The sequence below is a fragment of the Diabrotica virgifera genome, chromosome 3 (assembly GCF_917563875.1).
Source record: "Diabrotica virgifera virgifera chromosome 3, PGI_DIABVI_V3a".
Taxonomy (NCBI): Eukaryota; Metazoa; Arthropoda; class Insecta; order Coleoptera; family Chrysomelidae; genus Diabrotica; species Diabrotica virgifera.
Window position 1 is genome coordinate 131,833,347 of NC_065445.1, and position 25,917 is coordinate 131,859,263.

Consider the following 25,917-nt stretch of genomic DNA (forward strand, 5'->3'; position numbering starts at 1 on the left):
TATGACAATATTAAATTTAAAATACGTAAGCAACCGATTATACAGTGTGGAACTCACTTGTGGAATAAAATTATGTCTGTCTTTGTTTTAAAAAATTATAAAACACGCTGAGACCCTCCGATTTCACCCGCCAATAAAACAAAAAAAGAGGAACTTCTGTTGGACTGAATGTAAAGAGAGTGATAAACTTTAACAGAAGTAAGGAAAAAAAGAGCTTAAATGTAAGCTATTGGAACAAAAATGAAGAGAGAGTGAGGTGGCTTCTCATTGGAGAAGCCGAAGTAGGAAAATACTAAGGAAAAGCTGAAGTAATGAAATCCTACTTGTGCAATTGTATTATGTAGGGGGAAAATGATAAGATGATGAAGTTGAGGAAAGGGGAATTAAAAGGGATAGAAGTAGAAGTATGAAGAAACAGAGCCAAACTGAATAGAGTTGGCTAGCAAGAGATGCAAGAGAACAACTTGACACTCAAGGATGAATACGGCTCGTTTGTATGCCTTTCAAAGAACAGTAGCTCAAAGTAGATATTGATGACTAGAAAAGACATATACTCAAATAAGAATAATGTTCTGAAAATGAATAAAGGAGAATAATTGCTAAAGTAGAACAAATTCAATAAAACTAACAAATTATGGGCGCCAGGAAATGATTATTATTATTATTATTATTATTAAAGAAGGAAAAGGAGCCGAGGTCTAGGACCTACATAGCTCCATTTTACTAAAAAGAACTATGCAAAAAGAAACCTAAACTTAAGACTACATACGACTTATAAATTAATTTAATTTAAGAAAAGAAAAATTATTGTTCCCGTGGTACAGAACTAAAAGAGTCATATTTATTTTTGAAGCAATTTACAGATACAGCCCCGACGACGTCGTGTGGAAGTGAGTTCCAGGTATAAAATATTCTATTGGATATAGAGTTCTCACGACATTTACTGTGAAACTGTTGTCTGGCTAATTTGTATGGATGACCCCGCAATCTAAGGTCGTTACTCAAAGGGAAGAGATGTGATAGATCTATCCCAAACCTTCCCTGTAACGCTCTATAAGCAATTATTAAATCCCCACGAAGTCGTCGGTCCATAAATGTAGGATAATTTAAGTAGGTTAACCGTTCTTCGTAGGAAGGACGACGACGGCCATAAGGAATTCTTGTTGCCCATCTTTGCACAGATTCAAGTCGATCAGAATCCCTTTGCCAGTCGACATTCCACACGGGTCCGGCAAACTCTAAAATAGGTCTTACATATACACTAAAGAGAGCAACAAAATTTTTTGGCGATATCTTAGAGAAAGTCTTAGATAATAAGTAAACTGATGTTCTAGCTTTATTGCATACCGACTGGATATGTTCAGACCAAGATAATGTTTCCGTCACAAGTACACCCAAGTCTTTTTGCTGCGAAACAGTTTTTAGAGAAACATTTGAAAGTACATACCGATTCCTTGGATTGTTTTTACCTAAATGTAGAACTGCACACTTGGATGTGTTTAATTGCAAGCACCAATCGTCTACCCACTTAGCAACCTCTTGAAGGTCGGTCTGTAATTGATTGTAACCAGAAAAGGGATTTGCATATAACTTTGTGTCATCAGCGAAAAGCGACATGTTACTTTTAAGGTGAATTGGCAGATCAGCAACGTACACTAGGAACAAAATCGGCCCCAACACTGAACCCTGCGGAACGCCACTGTATACACTAAACATTGAGGAATAACAGTCACCAACGCGTACACAAAATTTACGGTTTATTAAATAGTACATTATATACCGCGGGACTGAAGTAGTACATTTAATCCTGAAGGTAAAGTTTATGGCCCGACCGCAGGGAGGGCCATAATTTACCTGAAGGATTAAATGTACTTCAGTCGCAAGGTATATACGATACTTTTCGTACTTCCGGTATGATTTTATTAATTATTTCAATAATTTCAATCAGTTTTTTCTCTCTTCAACTCATTTAATAAACTGTCTTTAAAATAAGTTACCATAGTAACATTGCGTTGTGACAGTTATAATTTAGAAACATTGTCATTACTAGTGTCATTGTAAAGAAACATTGTTATTGATAATTATTGGTATCATGAGTGAAGAAGGTGTATCTGATATTGATAAAAGAGCAGCCGAAGTAGGTGAAGAATTGTTACCACCGAAATCTAGAAAACTATACGAGCAGCAGTACGATGCTTTTAAAAAGTGGTGCCGCTTAAAAAATGTGAGACAACCTACTGAAAATGCGCTGTTAGTCTACTTCGATGATAAATCAAAAGCGGTTTGTGCCTCAACTCTCTGGGCACATTACTCAATGCTGAAATCGGTTATTAACATTAGAGAAGATATTGATATAAGTAAATTTCCAAAATTATTAGCTTTTTTGAAGAGAAGAAATGAGGGATTTAAGCCAAAGAAGTCAAGAATTCTCACGTCTGAGCAGGTAGATCAGTTCTTACGGGAGGCTCCGGATGATAAATATTTAATGCTTAAGGTAAATTTGGAAATTTGTTTATATTCAGAAATTTTAAGAAATCAATTTTTTTGTAGGTTGCACTTATTTTGGGCGTTGCGGGAGCTTGTCGTGGAAAAGAGTTGGTTGATTTAGAAATCGACGATGTGAGAGATTTGGGCGATTCCTTCCTAATTGCGATTAGAAACACCAAAAATAAAATTGACCGAAATTTTGTGATCAAAAATTCAGAAAACAGTGCCATCATTAATTTGAATATTAACGTTAATTACCATTCTAATTAATTATATTTTTCAATAAAATATCCCTTAAATTCGTTTGTTTGTGATTTAATCGTTCCGGGAGTTTCGTCAATATTTAATCCCGGAGGGATTAAATGTGACACTTTAGTACCTGTCACAAGGGAGTGAAGTTGTCACTTTAGGCCCGGAAGTACGAAAAATCCTTTAATCCACTCAAGTAAGTTTCCTCTAATACCGTTATGTTCAAGCTTAAATAGTAGTCTCTTATGAGGAACTCGATCAAAAGCCTTATATATATATAGTGGCTAAACACCCCTTTAGGGGTTACGCCGCTTACGCTCTCTAGATCTATGTTTTGAGGTAGATCAGTCCTCATGTTCGTTATTTAATTTTCTCTGTTATTTTTCTCCACTCTTTCCTGTCTCTGGTTTTCCCTTTCCAATGTCGTATGCCCGCATTGTTGAGATCACTTACTACTTCTTGTAACCATGTAGATCTTGGTCTTCCACGTCTTCTTTTGCCAGCTGGTGTCCATTCCAATATTGAGTATATCGTCGTAGTTGATCCGGATCTCCATATGTGTCCTAGCCATTTTGCTCTTTGCTGTTTTATTTTACATACTATATCCTCCTCAATTTCTTCCAGTAACTCAAGGTTCGTTCTTTGTCTAAATTCATTGTCGTTTATTTTTATTGGTCCTAATATTGCTCTTAGTATTTTTCTTTCTTGTATTCTAAGGTTTTCCTCTTGTTTTTTTGTCATGCTAAGAGTTTCGGCTGCATACATCATCGTCGGTCGAATTATTGTTTTGTATACTTTCATTTTTGATTTCTTACTCAATAACTTATTTTTAAGTAATTTTTTATTTGCATGGAAGCTCTTATTTGCTGTAATAATCCTTTCTTTGATTTCGGTTTCTCTTTCTCCATTGTTTGTTATTAATATTCCTAAATATTTAAATTTTTCGACTTCTTCAAAAGTGTATTCTCCTACTCTAACCTTTCTGTTTTCAAAGTTTTTGTCAAATCTCATTATTTTGGTTTTCTCTTGGTTTATTTTTAATCCCATTACTTTTCCTTCTGTTACCATTTCGTTTAACATTCGTTCCATTGTTTTTCTATTTTTTGTTATTAGCACAATATCATCAGCGTATGCTATTATTTGTCCTTCTCTCGTTCGGAGGGTGCCTTTGTTGATCTTCCTGACGACGTATTCTAGGGCAAGATTAAACAGAGTTGCTGATAATGAATCTCCTTGTCTCACCCCTTTATTGATGACAAATTCTTCTGTGTCGCCTACTTGAGTTTTTATACTAACTACAGTTCTACTCATTGTCATTTGTATTAATCTTCTTAATTTATGTTATATTCCCATTTCTTTCAGAGCTACCATTAGTTTTGATCTATTTATTGTATCAAATGCTTGTCGAAAATCTATAAAAAGCAGTTCAATTTCTATTTTATATCCATGAGCTTTTTCCATAATTTGTTTAACTGTATGTATGGCATCTGTTGTAGACTTTCCCTTAACAAATCCGCATTGATAGTGTCCTATGATATTCGTGGTAGCTTCGGTCAGTCTTCGTTGTATTAAGGCGGACATGATTTTATATGCTGTGTTTAATAGCGTCAGTCCTCTGTAGTTTTTACACATCTGTTGATCTCCTTTTTTATGAATCGTGATAATTTGTCCTTTGTACCATTCTTCCGGCATTTTTTCTTCGTCCCATATGTCTTTTATTAAATTGTATAATCTATCTTTTAATTCTTCACCACCATATTTTATAAGCTCCATATTGATACAGTCCGATCCTGAGGCTTTACCATTACGGCTGCTATTAATAATTTCCTCAACTTCCTCTTTTGTTGGTATTTGTAGCTGGTTTCCTAACATCATTGTCTCTTCTCCTCTGTTTTCATTTAGGTCTTGATCTTGTTGTTCTGTTAATAATTCTTTAAAATAGTTAGTCCAAATTTCTTTATACTCTTCATCGTTTTCTGATACTTTTCCATTTTTATCTTTTATGCTTTTTATCTTTCCTTTAAACGTTTTGTTCTGCTCACTAATTTTCTTATAGAATTCTTTTGTGTTTCTGTTCTTACTCTCTTTTTCTATTTCTTTTATCTTATCATCCAACCACTCACGTCTAATTTTCCTTATTTTTTTCTTACATGCATGCCTTATTATATTGTATTCTTCCCTATAATCCTGTCTATTTGTTCTTATCCACATTTGTCTCATTTCTACCTTCTTTTTTAACATTTTATGGCATTCTTCATTATACCATTCTTGTCTTTTTTTGTTTCTTTTTATCCCTACGTGTACTTCCGCTGTTTCATTTATACATTTTTTTATATTTCTCCATTCTGTTTCTATATCCTTTGTAGGTTTAGATTGTTCCTTTAGTTTTTTGTTCATGTCATCAGCATATTTAATCCTTATGTCTGGAGTATTCAGTTTTTCTACGTGCCATTTATTTTTTGTTGTCGTGTTTTTTAGTGTTCTTTTGACTTTTTGTCTTACTTTTGCAGTCACCATAAAATGGTCTGTGTCTGCATGTGCACCTCTGTAGGACCTCACGTCTGTTACCGATGTTTGCTTCCTTCTTGTAATCAGAATATGGTCTATTTGTGACCATGTTTTTTGGTCTGGGGAAATCCACGTCACTTTATGGTATTTGGGATGTTCGAATTTTGTACTAACGATAATCATATTGGTACTAGATGCTAGATTACATAATCGTTGGCCATTGTCGTTAGTTTTTTCGTGTATTGTGTGCTTACCTGCTACTTGGTTAATGTAGTCTTCCTTACCTATTTGGGCATTAAAATCTCCCATTACCAGTATTGTGTCTTCTCTAGGTAACTTCTCCATTTCTCGTTCGAGTTCCTCATACAATTTGTCTTTTTCCTCCGCAGTAGCACTTTCAGTTGGGGCATATACGTTTATGATTGATATATTAAATGGTTTGGCGTTAATTCTCAGGTAAGCCATACGTTCATTTATTGGTTTAAATTGCATAATGTTATTTTTTATTTTTCCCATAATTATGAAAGCAACTCCATATTGACCTTGTTTTTCATGTCCCGAGTACTGTAGTGTGTAGTTTTTTCTATTTATTTCTCCTTGACCTGCCCATCTGATTTCTTGAATCACTGCAATATCAATTTGGTATCTTTCTAGTTCTGAGACGATATCCTGCATTTTTCCTGGTTCAAGCATTGTTCTGATGTTCCACGTACTTATTTTTAGTTGATCACATTTTTTCGGTTTTTTATTATATTTTTTTGTGTTCGTATGTTTTATTTTATCTAATCTGTTCAGGTCCTTTTCCTTTGCCATTTTCGTGTCCGTTTTTTGTGTTGTATCCAATATTTGTTTTTTTATCAGTTTTTTGGCGTGTCCTGCTTTGCCCTTTCCAGTTCATTCTTCTCTTTGTTCCATTTCCATTCAGTCCCGTCAATAATTAATTTTTGATAACCTACTCTAGTGTTCTTACCGTTTTCTTTTTGAAATTTTGCAATTCTCCGTATTTCTTGTTGTATTTTCATCTCTTCTTGCGTTAGATCGTTATTGATATATATTTCCGGCTTTGAATTCCTTAGTTTGTTTTTGTTCTTCATAATTTTTATTTTTTCATTTTTGTTTTTTAGTTTTACAAGACATGTTTTGTCCCCTATTTTATAAGCTTCTTCTATTTCTACTTTAATACCTAATTCTCTTTCCACGAAATCTGCCATAACCTCATTGACTACATTTGGGTTATTTGTATCCATCGGTAGACCCTGGACAATAACATTGTTAGCTTTTCTCTCTTTCTCGAACTTTTCTACCTTCATTTTCACTATCTTTAGTTCCTGTTTCATTTCATCATTTTCTTTTTGTAGTTGTTGGTTACTTTGTTTGAATTCATTTATTTCTTTTCTTAATTCTCGGAGGTCATTTCTATATTCTCGTTGTTCTTCTTTTATTCCTTTTACCTCCGATGTTAAACTTTGTGTTTGATCTGTTAAATTTTGCATCATTTTTAAAAGCTGATCAATTTTGTTTTCATCTTTCTGTTGTTTGGTTGGTGTTCTGGATAGTTTCTTGCTCTTGTTAAAAATATTGTCTGCATCTATCTCTAGACTTCTCTTTTTACTGTCTTCTGAGGTGTAATCATTATCACTATCCACCATTTTTTATGTATTTGTACTCTATATTAAAGCAAGCGATAAGCTCTAGTTCCCCAGTCGACCCGGCGAAGGCTCTAGAACTTCTCAAGCAATAATTGAGTATGACTTTAAATATATTAAAATTCTTTTTACTTCGAAATCTTGTTTACTTAGGCCCGGTCTTTTCACCTCCGAATAAATATTCTCTTATCTGGCAGTTAGCTATCTGGAGGATAAATATTTATTCGCCAGATAAACTGTACCCGTCTTTTCACGTCAATTTATGTTCCAGTTAGTTATCCGGTAGATAAGCTTAAAAGTAAGTTTGGATTCCGAACACACCTGACTTTTATGTTTATTTTTATAATTTCAGCTTTAACTTAACCTAACATAATTAGATTCAAAGATGATTTTATCTATTTTATTTCCATTTTGGAAGAAGGAAATGTAAGTAAATCAAAGAATTACAACTTAAAAAAATAAGTATACAGTCATAAGGTTTAGAAATACATTTCCATATTTTAATCAGACAATATTGTTTTAGAAAGAAAACATTGATTATGCTGAAATAGTTTACTGTTGAACAAGAGGTAAATCCATTTTAAATTAGAGGAAAACTGTTGATTTGTATGTAAAATAGAGGACAAAGACAAGTTTAAATAAAGACAAGCTAGCTAATGAAACAGATGCAGTGGTAATTTTGTTTACATAATTACATATGTACATATTATATGATTATTAATATTAGGTTTGTTCTAGCAAACAGTCAAACTAGTCAGAAACCGTCAGCAATTAGTTGCTCAGTGAGAGAACATAATACAGTCACCAGTGCTATCCCCTATCTACTCGTGCTGGTCGACTATTCGCTGATGGTTTCAAACCGTTTGAAACTGATGCTAGAACAAACCTAATAACTGTTCAATGCTGTAAAAATTTGTTAATGTGGGGAAAACTTTTATTTAAATTCAATACTATATTTCTGTAGTGGTATGGCAAAACTTGATGTTACGTCTGATTTTAGCCATAATGAGATTATTTGCTTGATATGCTATTTAGTAACATTTCTTCAAGTTGGTATAGTTTGGTATGTGTATGATGAAGGTAAAACCCCCTTTGTCCCACATGTCCCCTTTTAACTTACAGTAGAACCCTAATTATCTGTGCTATGATTTTCTATTACTCAAGTTGCATTTTTGAGGTTTTATCAACATAGCGTCATTGTAAATCACTTAACGGAAACTCTATATGACGAAAGAGAGACTCATAATGAAAGATTTATTTTTTCTGTTATCTTTTTATGGTAGGTACATAATATTATAATATGTATGTGTATACGTACTTATTATACATAAGAAATACATGTTCGGATTATCAGTGCCACCTTCGGTCCCGAGGAGCACGGATAATCTGGATTCTACTGTATTAGGTAGGCCAGAACTTGATATATTACTTGATTTCTTATGTTGATTACTTTTCGTTTTTGGGTTGACAAAACATGATTTAAACTTTCAAAATGCCCTCCTGAAAAATTAGGCTAGATGGACATATCAATCATTGTCAAAACGCTACAGATTTATAATCCATCCAACTGGTATATTGAATAGTAAACTAGGGATAAACCAACTATGTATATCAAAACACAATATTTTAAAGATTGGATAATTTACATGGTAAATTGAAGAATCCCAATAACAAGAATAAAACCTAATTTTAATATTTGTTAGTAGATATCTTTCACTTTTCTAAATAAAAAAAATTGGTTACAGATATGACAAACACCTAGAAGATGGAATCCTGTGTTCTCAAAGAAAAATCTAGTTCCAGAAATAAGCTACCAATAATAAACTAGAGAATGTATTACAAGAAAGAACAACGCTAATACTCAACATAGCTCAATTGCTTCAGATAGAAAAAGAGGAGGAAAGGGTAGAACACAAGCGTGCCAGAGAAAATTAAAGGGCAGAAGAGACACAAAAATTCATTGATTTATTAAATTTAATAATTAAATTATACAAAGGACAATTAAATAAAGAATAAAAAATTATACATGTATATATTAATGATCCTTCTATTTCCCCATAAAGCTTGTTACTGACCAGGAGGTATACTATAATAGATATATTACATCTCATATTGCTCACTATAATAATGAGTGAGCCTGCATAAACGGAACCATAATATACATTAGGTATAGTTCCGTGTATGCAGCCTCACTCATTACTATAGTGAGTGATATGAGATATATTTTAGTATAGTTCCCCGTGCGTGACAAGCTTAACACAAAAATTTTTATAAGGTTATCAAACATCATAACTTCAGTAAATTCAATAATTTAGCTTATTCCTGGTCTATACTTAGCAATTCATTTTCAAAATTGTCTTCATTTTCATCTCTCTCTATGTTATAAATATATTGCTTCAGTGTAGGACAACTGAATCAATGTAATCGTTTTGTTTTCTGCTATATACAAAAAGGGATGTATTTGCGGACTCATTAAAAAAGTAACAACTAATTGCTATGATCTGAATTTAAACAGCAATAATACAGAATTACTTATATTTGGCACAAAAAAATATTAGTAAGAAGGTACCTATTTAAAACATATCCGGGGAGTATTACGAAATTCTCAGAATATAAAATCAGTCTTCCTATATTCTATTTTTTTAGAATTTCATGATACACCCAGTATGTTTTGGATACTTAACAGCAGCTTTTTTTTCAAGGTAGGTATCATCTACTGTTTCTGAGAACCATGTGCATACATAATTCTAGTTACTACCTACATATCAATACCTTTCATTTTGGAATCGTAAAATATTTGGCAATTCAAAGAAATGATGGGATAAGAAACTATTCTATTTTTATTTTTTACAACTTGTTTTCCTTTGTAAATGCATATAGTTGGGTAGGTATACAATAATACATACCTATTATAATTTTTTCAAATTATAACCCATCTTTAATTTAATATCTAATAACTCTGCTTAAAAAATTACAGTAGGTAGGTATGTATAAAAACAAAATAACATAAAATTTGTGATTGAGAATTTTTAGAAAGAACAAAATTTTACTTTTGCAATAAATTCAATCAGACCCTCAAGATTTTAGGTTATATTTTTAGTTTCCTGGTAATCAGAAACCATGAAATATACGAAAATCAAAGTTTATCTGCCAGATAACTTCTTATTCGGTACTTTATTCGGCAGTTAAATATTTGATATTTAACGTCAATTTATCTGCCGGATAACTTTATTCCAGAGTGAAAAGACGCTACTTTTTTTATCTGTCAGATAAACTTCCCGTTAACTATTTATCCGGAGGTGAAAAGACCGGGCCTTAGTTTATTATTAATTGATTGATTTCCTTTCTTGGATTTTTAAAACTTTTTGGAAAACCGGCAACGTCGCTTTTAATTTGATCAAGACTTGTTCTCTTATCTGTTGTCAAAAGAACTGGAATTTATAAAATGTCGTTTGTTTTGATTAACATAAAATGTTCTATAAGTTACTTATAGGCCGATTTTTGCCACTATTTTTTGCACTTTAGATAGTTTTTTTTGCACCTTATACAAATGTTCGCATATAGTTAATATTTTATTTCGCACTATTACCTCAAAAATCGGAATAAACTCTGGTGAAAATGTTTAACACTTTTATTTCGCACAATGCGTTAACAAAAGCCTTAGCAAAGTCTAAATATATAATATCGACAGGTTGATTACTGTCCAAACAAAGAGACCAGTCATTAACACATGTTAACATATTAGTAACTACCGATCTTCCAGGTACAAAACCGTGCTGGGAAATAGGAATTCTATTATTGTTTAAGAGAAAGTTCATAACCGATTCGCGAATAACTGATTCCATCAATTTAGCCGCAATGGATGTTAGACTAATTGGTCTATAATTGTCAGGATCTAACTTGTCACCTTTTTTATAAATTGGAGTAACACTAGAGATTTTCCAACCATCAGGTAAAGTGTGTGACAAAAATGAGGTTTTCATTATAAAACTTAACGGATGGATAATCGAGTTTGCACACTTCTTAAATAAAATTGCGGCGAAACCGTCTAATCCGGGAGCGGAAAAGGATTTTAAACACAAAATTTTTTGTTTAAGAATCTCTGGATCAAAGTCTATGTCACTAATATCGTAGTTACTTCTTGTAGAAACAACACGTAAAGTATTCGGAAGAGCCTCCTCGATTGTAAACACTTCTTGAAATTTTTTGGCAAAAATAGTAGCAACTTCCATTTTCACTGAGGTTGGTTCGCCTGTTTCGGTTTTTAAAATAGGTAACGAAACTTTAGATAAAATAGAATTTCTGACATATTTATAAAGAGGTTTTTTGTTCTTATTTGAGGACAGTTGGTTTTCAAAATTTTGTTTAGATTTAAAAATAGTTGATGTTAAGTTATTAGAAAAAGTTCGATGATTGAGGTAGTCAGCATTTGTTTTACTTCGTAAATACTTTTTCCATAATGACTTTTTAAATTTTATCATTTCAAATATTTCTGCACTTATCCATGGCTTATTAGGATTACATCTACGTTGCACATAATGAGAGTTCGTGCGCATGGATTCATTCAGAAAATTTTCAAAAATTTCCCATGATCTTCGATCACTTTCCCAGGTATCTTACACTGCTGTCAAATATTAAATATAATAAATATATCAGTAAATGTAAATATAAAGGAATAATAAGAAATTATATGCAAAATAAATAAACATTTATTAAAGATAACTACTAGATTTTTGACAATCTCTGAGTTAAACAATGCATATAATGTGACTCTAACATGACAAAAGTTATCGTTAAACATGATAAATCATATAACAACAGTCGAACAGTCCTGTTCAGTACGCTTGCGAGAGTCGAACAGTAAACAGTGTTTTACAGTGCCTCTTGTTTTAAAAGTGTAGTGTGTGTGTGATAAATATCTTTCTCCACTCGTTATTTTTACGAATCAGTGAATATCAGTGAATAAGTTTAGTGAATTATTAAAATGTCCGACGATTCTCTCCCCGACACAGGGGGGAAAGAAGATGACGACACACAGGATTCTATGATCATCGAAAATACCGATCAACACACCAGCGGTAAAAACAACAGTGATAAGGAAAGCTGGTCTGAACAAACGTTGCAACAAAAAAGTAAGGTTTTTAATTTACAAAAACCACATATTTACTCGAACTTTGTTTATGTTTTTATTGAGAGTACCAACGACCGTAATATTTCAAAGCTACACGAAATGGCCGTCGGGCATATCTATCCTCCACTAAAAACTTGCTATTCAAAACATTCTTAAGATAGACCGTATAGGAAAAAGTAGAATTAGAGTACAATTAAAAACTATCAGAGATGCTAATAATTTAATTAATAATAAAAATCTTGAAAAAGAAAACCTAAAAGCGTATATACCTAATAACTTATTATCTAGAAAAGGCGTTATCAAACACGTTGACACCACCTTTGATGAACAGTATCTATTTAAAAAAATTTTATCACATGTAGCTATTACTGAAATTCAGAGAGTTAAACGCAAAATTATATCAAATGGTGAGACAATTTTTGTTCCGAGACAAACGGTGATTGTTACATTCGAGGGAAATGTTTTACCAAAGCACATATATATTAATTCTGTTTCATGCCCGGTAGAGCCTTATATATAAAGGGTGACTCAATATTACCGATGTTTGTTATATGGTCACGTGGCCCTGCAATGCCGTAGTGCAACACAACTTTGCATAAACTGCAGTAAAGAAAAAGGGGAAATACATTCTTGTCGTGACCCACAAGATAGCTGTTGCATATACTGCAAAAATAGCACACACAAATCAATCTCAAAAGATTGCCCAACCCATTTGAAACAATATGAGATTAAAAAGAAAATGGCTGAAGAAAATTTAACATTTTCCGAAGCAAAACGTCTCAATAAAACTTTGTATGCTAACTCTCTCAAATTGCAGAACAATTTTCAGTTGTTGTCTAACACAATCGATAAAGAATTTCCCTCCCTTCCACAACCTCGGAGATCTCAGTTTCAATCAAAACAATTGTCTCCACATACTTCTGCATCTACTTCTTCGCTTAGTTCACAAAGACGAGAACACCCGTCAGCAGAAAAAAATCCAAAGAAAAAACGTAAAGCTTTTTCTCCCGTAGCGGATCCGAGATTCCAGCCCATGTTTTCTTTTAGCTTTGGTCCTGAAAAATCATTTACTATTCCTCCTAGAGAACAACCCGTACCAGATTTGTCTGGAGATGAATTCATAAAGTATTTCTTTGTTATATTTCAAAAGGTGATTAAAGAAGTTAACTCGGTCGAAGACCTTTTAAACATTGATATTAATTATATTAAAAATATTGCATCGGAACAAGTCGAAGATATACAGGGTGTCCCGAAAAGATTGGTCATAAATTGTAACACAGATTCTGGGGTCAAAAATAGGTTGATTGAACCTCACTTACCTATATACAATAGTGCACACAAAAAAGTTACAGCCCTTTGAAGTTACAAAATGAAAATCGATTTTTTTTCATATATCGAAAACTCTCAGAGATTTTTTATTGAAAATGGACATAAGGCATTTTTATGGCAGCAACATCTTAAAAAAAATTTAAGTAAAATTTGTGCACCCCATAAAAATTTTATGGGGGTTTTGTTCCCATAAACCCCCCAAACTTTTGTGTACGTTCCAATTAAATTAATATTGTGGCACCATTAGTTAAACACATTATTTTTAAAACTTTTTTGACTCTTAGTACTTTTTCGATAAGCCAGTGTTTATCGAGATATTTTGAATATTTGTCGAATCCACCACATATTTGTATATGGTTAAGTACGATAATAGAAACCTGTTAATAATCTGAAAATTTATTTATAATTTACATTTTTAGGTATATTTTGAAAAAGAAGCTACATCTCAATAAAAGGTGACTTATGAAAAAAAGACTAAGAGGCAAAAGTTTTAAAAACACTGTGTTTAACTAATGGTACCACAATAATAGTTTAATTGGAACGTACACAAACATTTGGGGGGTTTAAAGGAACAAAACCCCCATAAAATGTTTACGTAAATATATTGAAAAGGAAGCCGCATCTCAATAAAAACTGGCTTATCGAAAAAATACTAAGAGGCAAAGAAGTTTTAAAAACGTTGTGTTTAACGAATGGTACCACAATAATGAATTAATTGGAACGTACACAAAAGTTTGGGGGGGGGGGGGGTTTAAGGGAACAAAATCCTCATAAATGTTTTATGGGGTGGACAAATTTCACTTTAATTTTGTTTTAAGGTGTTCCTGCCATAAGAATGATACATGTCCATTTTCAATAAAAAATCTCTAATAGTTTTCGATATATTAAAAAAATCGATTTTCATTTTGTAACTTCAAAGGGCTGTAACTTCTTTTATGAGCACATTTGTACTAAGCTAAGTTAGGTTCAATCGAACTATTTTTGACCCCAGAATGTGTGGTATAATTTATGACCAATCTTTTCGGGACACCCTGTATATGATGACGAGTACTAACACACTTAATATTATGCAATGGAATGCCCGTTCAGCGGTGTCTAATAAACTTAGTTTAATTAAAGCTTTGTATGAGTATAAAATTGATATAGCTTTGACTAGCGAGACGTGGTTTAAACCAAACCGGAATTATCAGTTCTCGGGATTCTCGGTTGTCCGGGAAGATCGAGCTAATGGCACAACTGGAGTTGCAATACTAATAAAAAATAAATTTAGTTTTAACAAAGTCACTCTAAGCAATATGGCAGAGGGTTTACAGGCATGTGCAGTAGTAGTTAAATGCAACAATTCTAATATTTCTTTCATATCCCTTTACTGCCCACCTGATATCACAGTATCAACAAAAAATTATAACAATCTTTTAAACAATACTAATGGCACATCCATCATTGGAGGTGATTTTAACGCCCATCATGATTTATGGGGGTCATACAAAGTTAATACTTCTGGCACAAATTTTGTTAATGCTTTAAATTAGTCACCTCTAGTTCTCCTCAATGACGGTTCACCGACAAAAATCTCTAGATTCGGTTACAAATCCGCAATAGATTTAACAGTCTGCTCTGCAGATATCGTGAACAAAATAGACTGGTCAGTTAAGTCAGACACACTGGGTTCCGATCATTTTCCCATTATCATGAAACTTAATTTATCTGTAGTAATACAGGATGATACAATATATCCCAAAACTAAATGGAATACAAAAAAGGCCAATTAACAACAATATCATTGCTTTTCTGACATATATTACAATAACATGCCTAATTTACTCAATACTAATGAAAAATACGAATTTCTATTAAAAGGTATCGAATTTGCGGCTAATCAACCAATCCCTCTTAATAAACCTTTTAAAAATAAACGTTTGCCGCAACCGTGGTGGGACGAGGAATGCAACTTTGCAGTTGGTCGAAGGAAAAAAATAATACGCATGTATAAAAATAATAGTACAGTAGAAAATTTTCTACTTGTGAAAAAGGAAATAGCTAATACAAAATTGTTTCTAAAATCTAAAGCTAAAAATTACTGGATGCAGTATTGTACTAAGTTGAACAAAAACACCTCTGCAACTGAGCTTTGGCAGCAAGCCAAAAAAATGAAAAGAATCCCAATATCTTTATAAATGTAACAATTTCGAATGGCAAGAACCATTTCTCCAAAAAATTTCACCGGATTACGTATGCAATAATATTAAAAATTTACCCTGCTACAACGGGTCTCGCATTCCACGCTTTGACGAGCCAATTAGTTTTAATGAATTGACGTTTGCATTAAAAAACTCAAACAACTCAGCTCCTGGTTTGGACCACGTCACTTACGATATGATCTGGTATTTATCTAGCAGGGCAAAATTATTTATACTTGAGATATTTAATGAAATTTGGTTACAAAACGGCACTATTGAGAAATGGAAACAAATTATAGTAATCCCAGTACTCAAACATCAAAAAAATCCTAACCATGCCGACTCTTACCGCCCTATTTCCTTACTATCATGTATTTGTAAAACATTTGAGCGTATCATTAAACAAAGACTTGAATTTCATCCATATTCTAACTCTTATTTGCCTGCACGACAATTTGGATTCAGAAAAGGTTTCGGTACTATAGATGTAGTATCCCATTTGGTTCTAGATATTCAGTTGTGTTATTCGAAAAATCAGTATTTAGGAGCAGGTTTTCTCGACATTAAAGGTGCCTATACTATGATTGCGTAGATACATTAATATTGCGGAAAAAACTATTAAATGTAGAAATTCCTCCTATAATTTGCAATATGTTATGCCAAATGGTATCGGATAGAGAAATATATATTAGGTCGGTTAACAACTTATTAATAGGCCCCCGCTTCGGTGGGTTTACCACAGGGCTGCGTCATGTCTCCTCTTCTGTTTAACATATATACTAGAGAAATGCATGCAAAAACTAATAATTATAACATCATACAATATGCTGATGACTTTGTCATATATAACACTGAAAAAAATCTCGAAAAATGTACACAGAATCTGAAGTTAAACATAAATGCACTCATAGCAAAATTTAATTCAATTGGTTTTTCACTATCAACCGAAAAATCAAATATTATGTTTTTTACAAGGCACAATACACCACAAATAGATAATATCAGTATTAATGAAATGAACATTCCTATTGCAAATATAGTAACTTATCTCGGCATTATTTTAGACAAGAAACTGAACTGGGAACCATTCATCAACAAAATACAAACAACAGTTAGCAAAGGAATAAACTTTCTAAAACTTATTCGAAAAACATGGTGGGGATCAGACCCACAAACATGTTTAATGTTTTATAAGTCCTTCATCAGGTCAGTTTTGGACTATGGGTGTCTTTTCTATGGATCGGCTAGTTTGTACATTTTAAAACGACTAGAGGTGATACAAAACGCTGCTTTAAGACTGTGTTTGGGGGCGATGTGCTCTACCCCTAATGAACCTTTGCGAGCGGAAGCGTTGGAACCTCCTTTAGATCTCCGAAGACAAATGTTAGCGGAAAAGTTTGTTCTAAAATCATATATAAAAGACCCGAATTTGATCCATAAAATTTCTATGTTAAACACTTTCGATCTAACAATAAAGTATTGGTCAAAAAAGCCGTCTCCCATTTTATGCACAGCTTTTCGAAATACTTGTAATGTTAGTAACATTATTAAAAATCCACCGAAATTCGAATTTTTTAAGTCCTTAGAGATCTCAAAAATCGAAATTCCGATATACTCTGAAAATATGTTATTTGGCAAATGCATCCTTAAGAATTATACTGCTAGATACCCTAACCATATATAAGTATACACGGATGCTTCAAAACAAACACATGGAGTAGGCTGTGCTTTTTATATACCAGAACTTAATGTTGAAAAAAAATTCAAACTTAATCCCATGACATCAATATTTTCCTCTGAAACTATAGCTATTATAAAAGCATGCCAATACGCTGACAACCATGATATCAAAAAAATAAACATACTGTCTGACTCTTTATCAGTCCTAAAAAGTTTCTCTAGTCAACTAGATGCAAATTCTCTAAGCAGTAATCCCTTTATAGTAGACTTAAAAATACTAATATCTGAACTAACGAGCAGACAATTCAATATAATTTTTACTTGGGTTAAAGCGCACATCGGTCTCCAAAATAGCGAAAAAGTAGATGAGTTAGCGAAAGATGGTAGTCTAAACGGCGAGGAAATTTCAAATGATATTGGGCTACAAGAATGCATTTCGATAAGTAAATATAATTTAAAGAATAGCTGGAAATTAAGATGGAATCAATATTGCGTAAACCACCCGACAAGTTACACACTTTTATATCCAGAGATCCCAACGCAGTACTTTCACAAAAATCAAGATTTGTCGAGATATGATATAGTTACCATAAGCTGTTTAAAATTTGGACATGCCTGTTTCCCTTCTCACTTGTTCAAGATTAGTCTGATAGAGTCTGATTTATGTGAAATATGTAATATACCAAGCGATTTAAATCACATTTTTTTGCATGTAACAAGTTTAACATACATAGAAATAAACTATACATTCCGCTGATGCAAGAAAACCTTTTCCCCCCTTACAATCTCATGAATTTACTGGCTCTAAATAAAATTTCAATCTTTAATATTCTTTTAGGTTTTCTCAAGTCGTGTAAATTAAAACTTTAGATTAGGATTAGCTTTGAATAACCTTTGTTTTTCTCCTGGTTGTTATAATATCCCTTGCCTCCGTGGTCTACCTTTTCTGTGGTTAGTCACCCTGATCGATCCCTGGGTGTGAAAAGTGTATTTCCTTTTTCCATCCTTGCTCGTTTTGGTTTCGTCATAATCTCGCTGCTTGTTAGGCTTAGATAGTTTTTAGTTTAGGATTTGGTGCTGGCTAAATGGGCATAGCTCCCAAGGGCAAAAAAAACAGTCCTGTTATATGTATGTACAAAAAGATATACCTCTCACTTATACATAGGGTACAACTCACATGAGTTCCTTTACCAAATGGTTATAGTACACCAGAGTGGCGGATCAAGAAATGTTTTGGGGGGCGGTTCATGGATCTTGAGGGTTTGAAATTACTTTCTCTGACGCAAGGTCACTTAGTCTTACCTCCCCCTAGGATACGTGTATACGTGTGTTTACAATTATTTTTTGGATGGGCATAATTTTTTTTTGGTTTGAGATCTCTACGTTTTTCTTTTATTTAGGATTTTGGATTGTTATTTATTTTCGTTTGGGGTGGGGGGGGGGGGGTCATGACCAACGTAGCAGCCATCTGGATTTGCCACTGATTACCAACGACACTGAAATACAGTACTTACAGCATCTTTATTTATATTCTCATTTAAATTCGATTTTTAGATATGATTGAATACCAACGAGTGGAAACTGCAGCTACAGAAAATTGGGGGTTAATTACTTTTAGAGAGGGTATACTTACTGCGCCGTTAGGTATATACAACGAATTTCAAATAAAACTGGTGGTGTTCCACGAGCTAAGTCATTTTTGGTTTGGAAATTTGGGTAAGCTATGTTAAATGTTTTTATCATCTGTTGAGAAATTAATGAAGTCATATTATTTATTACTTAGTAAATTGGAAACATTATGCAAAACTCTTATTTCTGTTTCAGTAACAAACGCATGGTGGAATGATATCTGGCTACAAGAAGGATTTGCAAGTTATATGTCCTATAAATTATCAGCAAAGGATAATAATGAGACGCAGGTAAGTACTCGTATATATTACCAATACAAATAATTTATTAAAAAACTAAGTTTTCAATCTAATAGCACATAAAACAACATCAAAAAATGTCATTCTACATCCTCCCAGACTGAATACAATGGGAACCTTCTCTGGTAACACCTCCCAGGCTTCTACAATTTGCAAGCCATAACGGATGCTGGAAGGTATAACGGATAAGGATGCCATAACGGATGCTGACTAAGGAAGATGAGGGAATTTTACAATTTATAATTCACGTCCCATCTGCTCAGCGCGATAAAATTCCAACGAGAATGGTTCCCTTCGTACTCCAATGAGAGTAAATATGTAAATAAAAAATGAATAACCATTTTCAATTTCGTTGCAACACGAAACTACAGCCGCATCATTATTCCAGTTCAATCAAAGAGTGCTGCAAGCACCTCTACCGGTTTCGAAACTTATTAGTCTCTCATCAGGAGGCACATATGCTGCTCTCTCTGACCCAACTAGGACAAACCCCGACGTGCAGTCAGAGAGAGCAGCTCTTTGATTGAACTGGAATAATGATGCGACTGTAGTCTCGTACTGCAACGAAATTGAAAATGGTTATTCATTTTTTATTTACATCTTTACTCTCATTGGAGTACCAAGGGAACCATTCTCGTTGGAATTTTACCGCGCTGAGCAGATGGGACGTGAATTATAAATTGTAAAATTCCCTCATCTTCCTTAGTCTCAGCATCCGTTATGGCTTGCAAATTGTAGAAGCCTCGGAGGTGTTACCAGATAAGGTTCCCATTGTCTTCAGTCTGGTAGGATGTAGAATGACATTTTTTGATGTGGTTTTATGTGCTATTAGATTGAAAACTTAGTTTTTTGATAGCAGTTGCCGCTAGGGCATCCATGCCATTTCGTTCGCTGCAATCCGTGACTGCACGTCGGGGTTTGTCCTAGTTGGGTCAGAGAGAGCAGCATATGTGCCTCCTGATGAGAGACTAATAAGTTTCGAAACCGGTAGAGGTGCTTGCAGGACTCTTTGATTGAACTGGAATAATGATGCGGCTGTAGTTTCGTGTTGCAACGAAATTGAAAATCGTTATTAATTTTTTATTTACATATTTACTCTCATTGGAGTACGAAGGGAACCATTCTCGTTGGAATTTTACCGCGCTGAGCAGATGGGACGTGAATTATAAATTGTAAAATTCCCTCATCTTCCTTAGTCTCAGCATCCGTTATGGCTTGCAAATTGTAGGAGCCTCGGAGGTGTTACCAGAGAAGATTCCCATTGTCTTCAGTCTGAAAATGGTTATTCATTTTTTAAATAATTTATTCTTCTTCCTCTCTTCAAGCAATAAAATTATGTTTGTTCATTGGCGAACTGATGCTTTTACGAAAGGTTATTACCCCATATTTTGCGCGGCCGCGCCTTATAAATTTTCTTCCGTTTGGAGTTTGGTTTCATGTTATTTTGGCCAGTGTGGCCTCCTGCATTCAGCACATGATTATTTAACTTTTTTTAAGAAAATTCTTCTTATCGGTTGGTATGGTGTTTTGGACGGGCCTAAAATCCTATTTGGCGTCATTCGAAAAATCGAGAGGCGTGTAGTAATCTTGCAGTTTACCATAATATACATATCTATACATTTTAAAAACTTTTTTAGTATATAATCAGTACCATTTTACCTTACGGTGTTGGGTTTACAATTTCTACATTATAATTAATAGTGTTCATACTAATTATTTAAAAACTTTTTTCATTCTTTTCGATTTTTCGCGACATTGGTTGCCTTTCTCCATGTTATTCTTTTCTTCTCTAGTATTATTTTTACTACCCCATCCCACGTTGTTCTTGGTCGTCCTCTTTTCTTCCTTTTCTGTATTTTTGCTTCCCAAACCTTCCTCACTGGTCTCATCTTGTCCATTATTTGCAAGTGTCCCCACCAACTTTTTCAGTAAATCTTTTTAAAAAACATAGTTCATGTTGTTATACTACAACTAAATTAATATAGATTGCGAATTTTCTATTCATGACTGGTTTCGGGCTGGTTTCAACCCTATATGGGTTGATTTGTTCAGTTTTTTCAAAAAATATAGCGGAACACATGCTTTTTATTGGATTTTGTTAGATTATTACATACTATATTATAAATTATTTATTAATTATTTTATTAGATTCTAAATTGTCTATGATTGCAAGGCTTTAGGGTCGCTTCAACGCTATAGGGGTAATTTGTTGAATTTTGTCAAAAAATGTATTACGGTAAAACTAAATATAGATTCCGAATTGTATACTTTTGGTTGGGTTCGGGGTGGTGGAATCCTTTGGAAATGATTTGTTCAGTTTTATCAAAAAATGTAATAGGGTAGGTACATGTTTATGCTAAAACTAAATACAGATTCCGAATTTTCAATTTTTGACACGGCACTTAAAGAAAAAGGAGGAGCCAACTTCGGTAGACCTACCAAAATTTCGGTAGCCCTAAACCATATTTCTATTCTTTTCTCTACGAAAATTTAATGGGAATTTTTTGAAATCGTGGAAATACCAAATTATATTGTGAAAGCAAAAGACGCTAATAAATTTTCTAAAGAAAGGCCATTTTTGTTTACATTACTGTAGTTCTCTACTTCTCTGAAAGGATAACAAAAGGCTTCCTTCCTTCATTGTCTTAAACATGACTGTATTCAAAAATTCAAACCGTCATTTACATTCCGAATCCGAAAATTATTCGAAAATTATTCGAGAATTCTCCAAACTGAACTACTGGCCGATAAAACAATCGTCGTGTGTGCGCACTTTGTAGTTAGCCAATACTGACTAAACAGGCGGCCGACAGTTGGCTGACTTTTTAGTTTGAATGCAGTCGGGAAGCCCATCAAACTTTTTTGTCGGCCGAGACTGAATTGGTATAATAGGCACATCTGCATACCTCTCTGTACTGATTAAGAAGCCGACCAAACTATCGGCCGATAAAAAGTCTGCAGTTTGCGGGGGCTCTAAAAAGTATTCACTTCTACCAGCACCCCCATGCCACGCTCTTTTTTCTGTCCAGCCAGTGTCCACCCACTTATTCCCTGTACATTAGATTTTCATCTGATTTTACCTCTTATTTGACCATTTAGCTTAGTTTCTATAATTATTCCTCTGTATTTTGCCTATGTCAGGTCTCGTTTCTGAGTGCATGGTCGTATGTCTAGTACACAGTGATGAGCGCGCTAGTAACCGGACTGCTATTTATCACCAACATAATTCCTCTAATTTGATATTTGATATGTTCTACGTGTCGGAATTATTAAAATGCCCAACATATTTGCCGGACAAACATTTTATCATATACCGTAAACATGACCTACTTTGCCCAGTGGGTTCAACTTTGCCCACTGTAAGGGTTATATTTGTAAAAAAAACTTGGCAACATAGCAAAGTACCACAGATGTTTACGCGCGCACTAAGAAACATGCAGAAATCAAAAATCAAGACAGTGTGATCTAACCTCAACCTGTGTGACTGAAGGACTGAAGTGTAACGCTTGTAGTAAGGTAAGAAATTTTGAACACGTGTTTGTAGTTTTTTTAGGGTAAAAGCTAATCACTGCTGGGTATACACCAGTAGGAATATTAACTAAATATTTGTTTATATTGTCCTTTCATGAGCATTTTTCAGTGCGTAACAAATGATAGGAAAAAGGGTAAGGCCCGTATTCATAGTCGAGACTCAAGTCAGCGTCGATGCTTAAGGCCGACCTTAAAAAAATAAGTATACAAATTTGTATAAGAATTTGTTCAAGGTCGGCCTTGAGCATCGACGCTGACTTGAGTCTCGACTATGAATACGGGCCTAAGTCCGTGATAATGCACATTTATGACATTTATTCTAACATGACATTTTAGTTAAATCTGACAGTTGTCACATTTTATTTTCAATTTGGAATAAAAACAAATCAAATGTGTTTCTTGCATTTATAAAATGGTATTTTCTTTGATTTGTATAGTCTTATAAATTATACAGATTATATTTGTAATATTATTATCTAATTAAAAAAATATATTTTTTTTATTATGGTGCCATTTATCGACAACTAGAATAACTAGAATAAATGTTGTAAATGTCTGTAATCACGGACGTGCCTTTTTTTCTGTCACATACAATTTAATGCGTTAGAAAGAAATCGAAAAACTGTGACGCACTGAAAGATGATCATGAGAAAAAGAATACGTGTTATTTAGTATTGTTTTAACTGAATTAGCGATAAAACGTTTATCAGGGATTATATATTTCTTCTTTATAAAATAAAATCCAAGTGGGCAATGTTGTCCTGTCATTTGTCTTTAATTTTTTATTTTTTATTTTTAGAGGCATTTAAAAGGAAACGGAAGTGTGCTTTTGAGTTTAACGTCACAAAGTATTAATTCTTCCGTAAAACAGCATGTCAGTATTTACCTAATTGTTTTTTTTTTTCGTTCAAGGAACAATCAAAATGCCTAGAAAAAGCAGAAAAAAATTGGGAGCAAGGCAGTATGTAAACTACTCTGAAGCCATGCTTGAACGAGCTGTGAAAGCAGTGAGAGGAGGTTTAAGTTCCCGTCAGGCACAAGAACGTTTTAAGGTGCCACGCCGAACCATTCTGAATAAAATTAAACGAACGCATGTTTCCTCCATTGGCCATCCCCTTGCACTCACTAAAATAGAAGAACGTCATTTAGTGGATGTTGTTATAGCAAGTGCAGAATATGGCGCTCCTTTAACAAGCCTAGAGATTAGAATGCTTGTCAAACAATATTTAGATGCCAGAGGAACTCGAGTTGTTTATTTCTCTAACAACAATCTTCCTAGTTGTGACTGGGTCAAGGCTTTTTTGTCACGACATAAGCACATTTTAATTCAAAGGCATTGCCAAAACGTTAAACGTTCCAGGGCAGCCAACACTGAAGAAATCATAGAGGCATATTTTAATAACTTAAAAATAACACTTGAAAACATCGAACCTCAAAATATCCTAAATTATGACGAGACAAATCTGTCAGATGACCCTGGTACCCAAAAATGTGTATTTCGACAAGGGACAAAATACCCGGAAAGATACATGAATGCCACTAAAAGCGCAGTGTCTCTAATGTTCGCAGCTATCGCAACATGAGAACGCCTACCACTGTATGTCGTTTATAAAGCTGAAAGATAATATTATGATAGATGGATAACGGGTGGTCCCCCTCGTACATTGTATAATAGAACAAAATCTGGATGGTTTGATGCATCAACTTTCCAAGACTGGTTTTTTTAAAGTTGTTTTACCTTGGTCAAAACGGGATAAAAGCACAAAGGTTTTGATTTTAGGACAACTTGTCCTCACACTTGAATATTGAGATAATAAGGGCTTGTTAAAGGGCAAATATAAGGTTTGTATTTTTGCCACCTAATTCTACAGGGCTTATACAACCACTTGATGTTGGATTTTTCCGGCCTTTAAAAAGAGCCTGGAAAAAGATCCTTACTGATTTAAAAACTAGTCAACCTAACTTAAATTCAGTTGAACAAACCATCTTTCCTCAATTGCTAACAAAACTAATAGACGCGATTGAACCAAATTTTCAAAAAAATCTTTAAAGTTCATTTCGTGCAACTGGAATTTGTCCCTTTGACCCACATGAAGTGCTAAAAAAATGAGAGATTTGCCAAAAGAGTAAGTTCTGAAATTGATAATGCATTATTAAATTTTTTACAACAAAAAAGAAAGGGGATACCCTTAAAAAACGAAAGAAAAAGTTGCTTAGTACTGAACCCAGTCAATCAGTTCAATTTGAAGAAATTGGTCAGAATCAGGAGGGAAGTGGGAACGAGGATTTAGAAGAAGAAATAGAGATGGAGACGAGTGACAACGAAAATTTAGCAGAAGAAATGGAGATGACTAACAGTGATGATGATATTGGTGGGGAGGCACATGAACTACATGAAGAAGAGCAGGATGAAATGGTGAAAATATTGAGTCTGATGAAAATATCGAAGTAGATGGAAATAATTTAAAAATTGGTACTTTTGTGGTGGTCCAATTTTTTACAAAAAAAACCGTTAAACATTTCATCGGAATTATAGTAGAAATTAACGACGACAATGCATACTACACCGTAAAATTTTTAAGAAAAAATATAAATGGTTTTTTTTATCCAAACATATTAGACATAACGGACGTCAATTTTGAGACATTATAAAAATATTAAAGGAACCTTCCAAAACTAGAAGAGGATATTTTTCTTTTAAAGAAAATTTAAGTTGTTTTCAGTTATAAGTTTTCGTGTTTTTTTTTTAATAAAAGTGTAATATTTTTTTATATTTTTATAATAAAAGTGAAATAATTTTTTTTAATTGTTCAATAAAAGTTTCTCCGAAATTGAAGAAAACTCTGAAAAATAGAGCTTTTTTGTTCTAGTTTTTATTAAAAAATAAAATTAAAAACGTATATTGTGGGGATAGTAGACAAATTAAAACGTATGCCATGGGCAAAGTAGTCCTATTACGTTTTAATTTTTCCCTACAGTGAATTTAAAATAGGTGGGCAATGTTGAACTTTTCCGGAGCAACTTTGCCCACCTTGTTTTTATTTTTTTTCTCGGCTGTGTTACAGATTTTTATAAATGATAAGAACATTCTCGGTTAATATTTCGAGAGTTCTCAAAATAATTTTTGTATTTATTTATATGTGCTAAGAAAGAAAATATTTAAATATGTAAAACTGAAATTTGCTGGGCAAAGTAGGCCATGTGTACGGTAGGTACTTATTATAGAAAGTTTGCTATTGAATAAACGT

At 33.5% G+C, this 25,917-nt stretch overlaps 1 protein-coding gene and 1 long non-coding RNA gene across 2 annotated transcripts in view; both read left to right on the forward strand.

The window, feature by feature from the left end:
- LOC114341112 (glutamyl aminopeptidase) overlaps nucleotides 1-25,917 on the forward strand; it is a 256,934-nt gene that overhangs the window by 82,693 nt on the left and 148,324 nt on the right. The window contains exons 5-6 of the mRNA XM_050645538.1: nucleotides 18,765-18,926; nucleotides 19,035-19,129. Coding sequence (XP_050501495.1) covers nucleotides 18,765-18,926; nucleotides 19,035-19,129 — 257 coding nt within the window. The remainder of the gene's footprint in view (nucleotides 1-18,764; nucleotides 18,927-19,034; nucleotides 19,130-25,917) is intronic.
- Nucleotides 6,412-8,913, forward strand: LOC126881318 (uncharacterized). The gene is made up of 2 exons (XR_007696795.1): nucleotides 6,412-7,563; nucleotides 8,636-8,913. It is a non-coding gene; the product is annotated as an uncharacterized LOC126881318 (long non-coding RNA).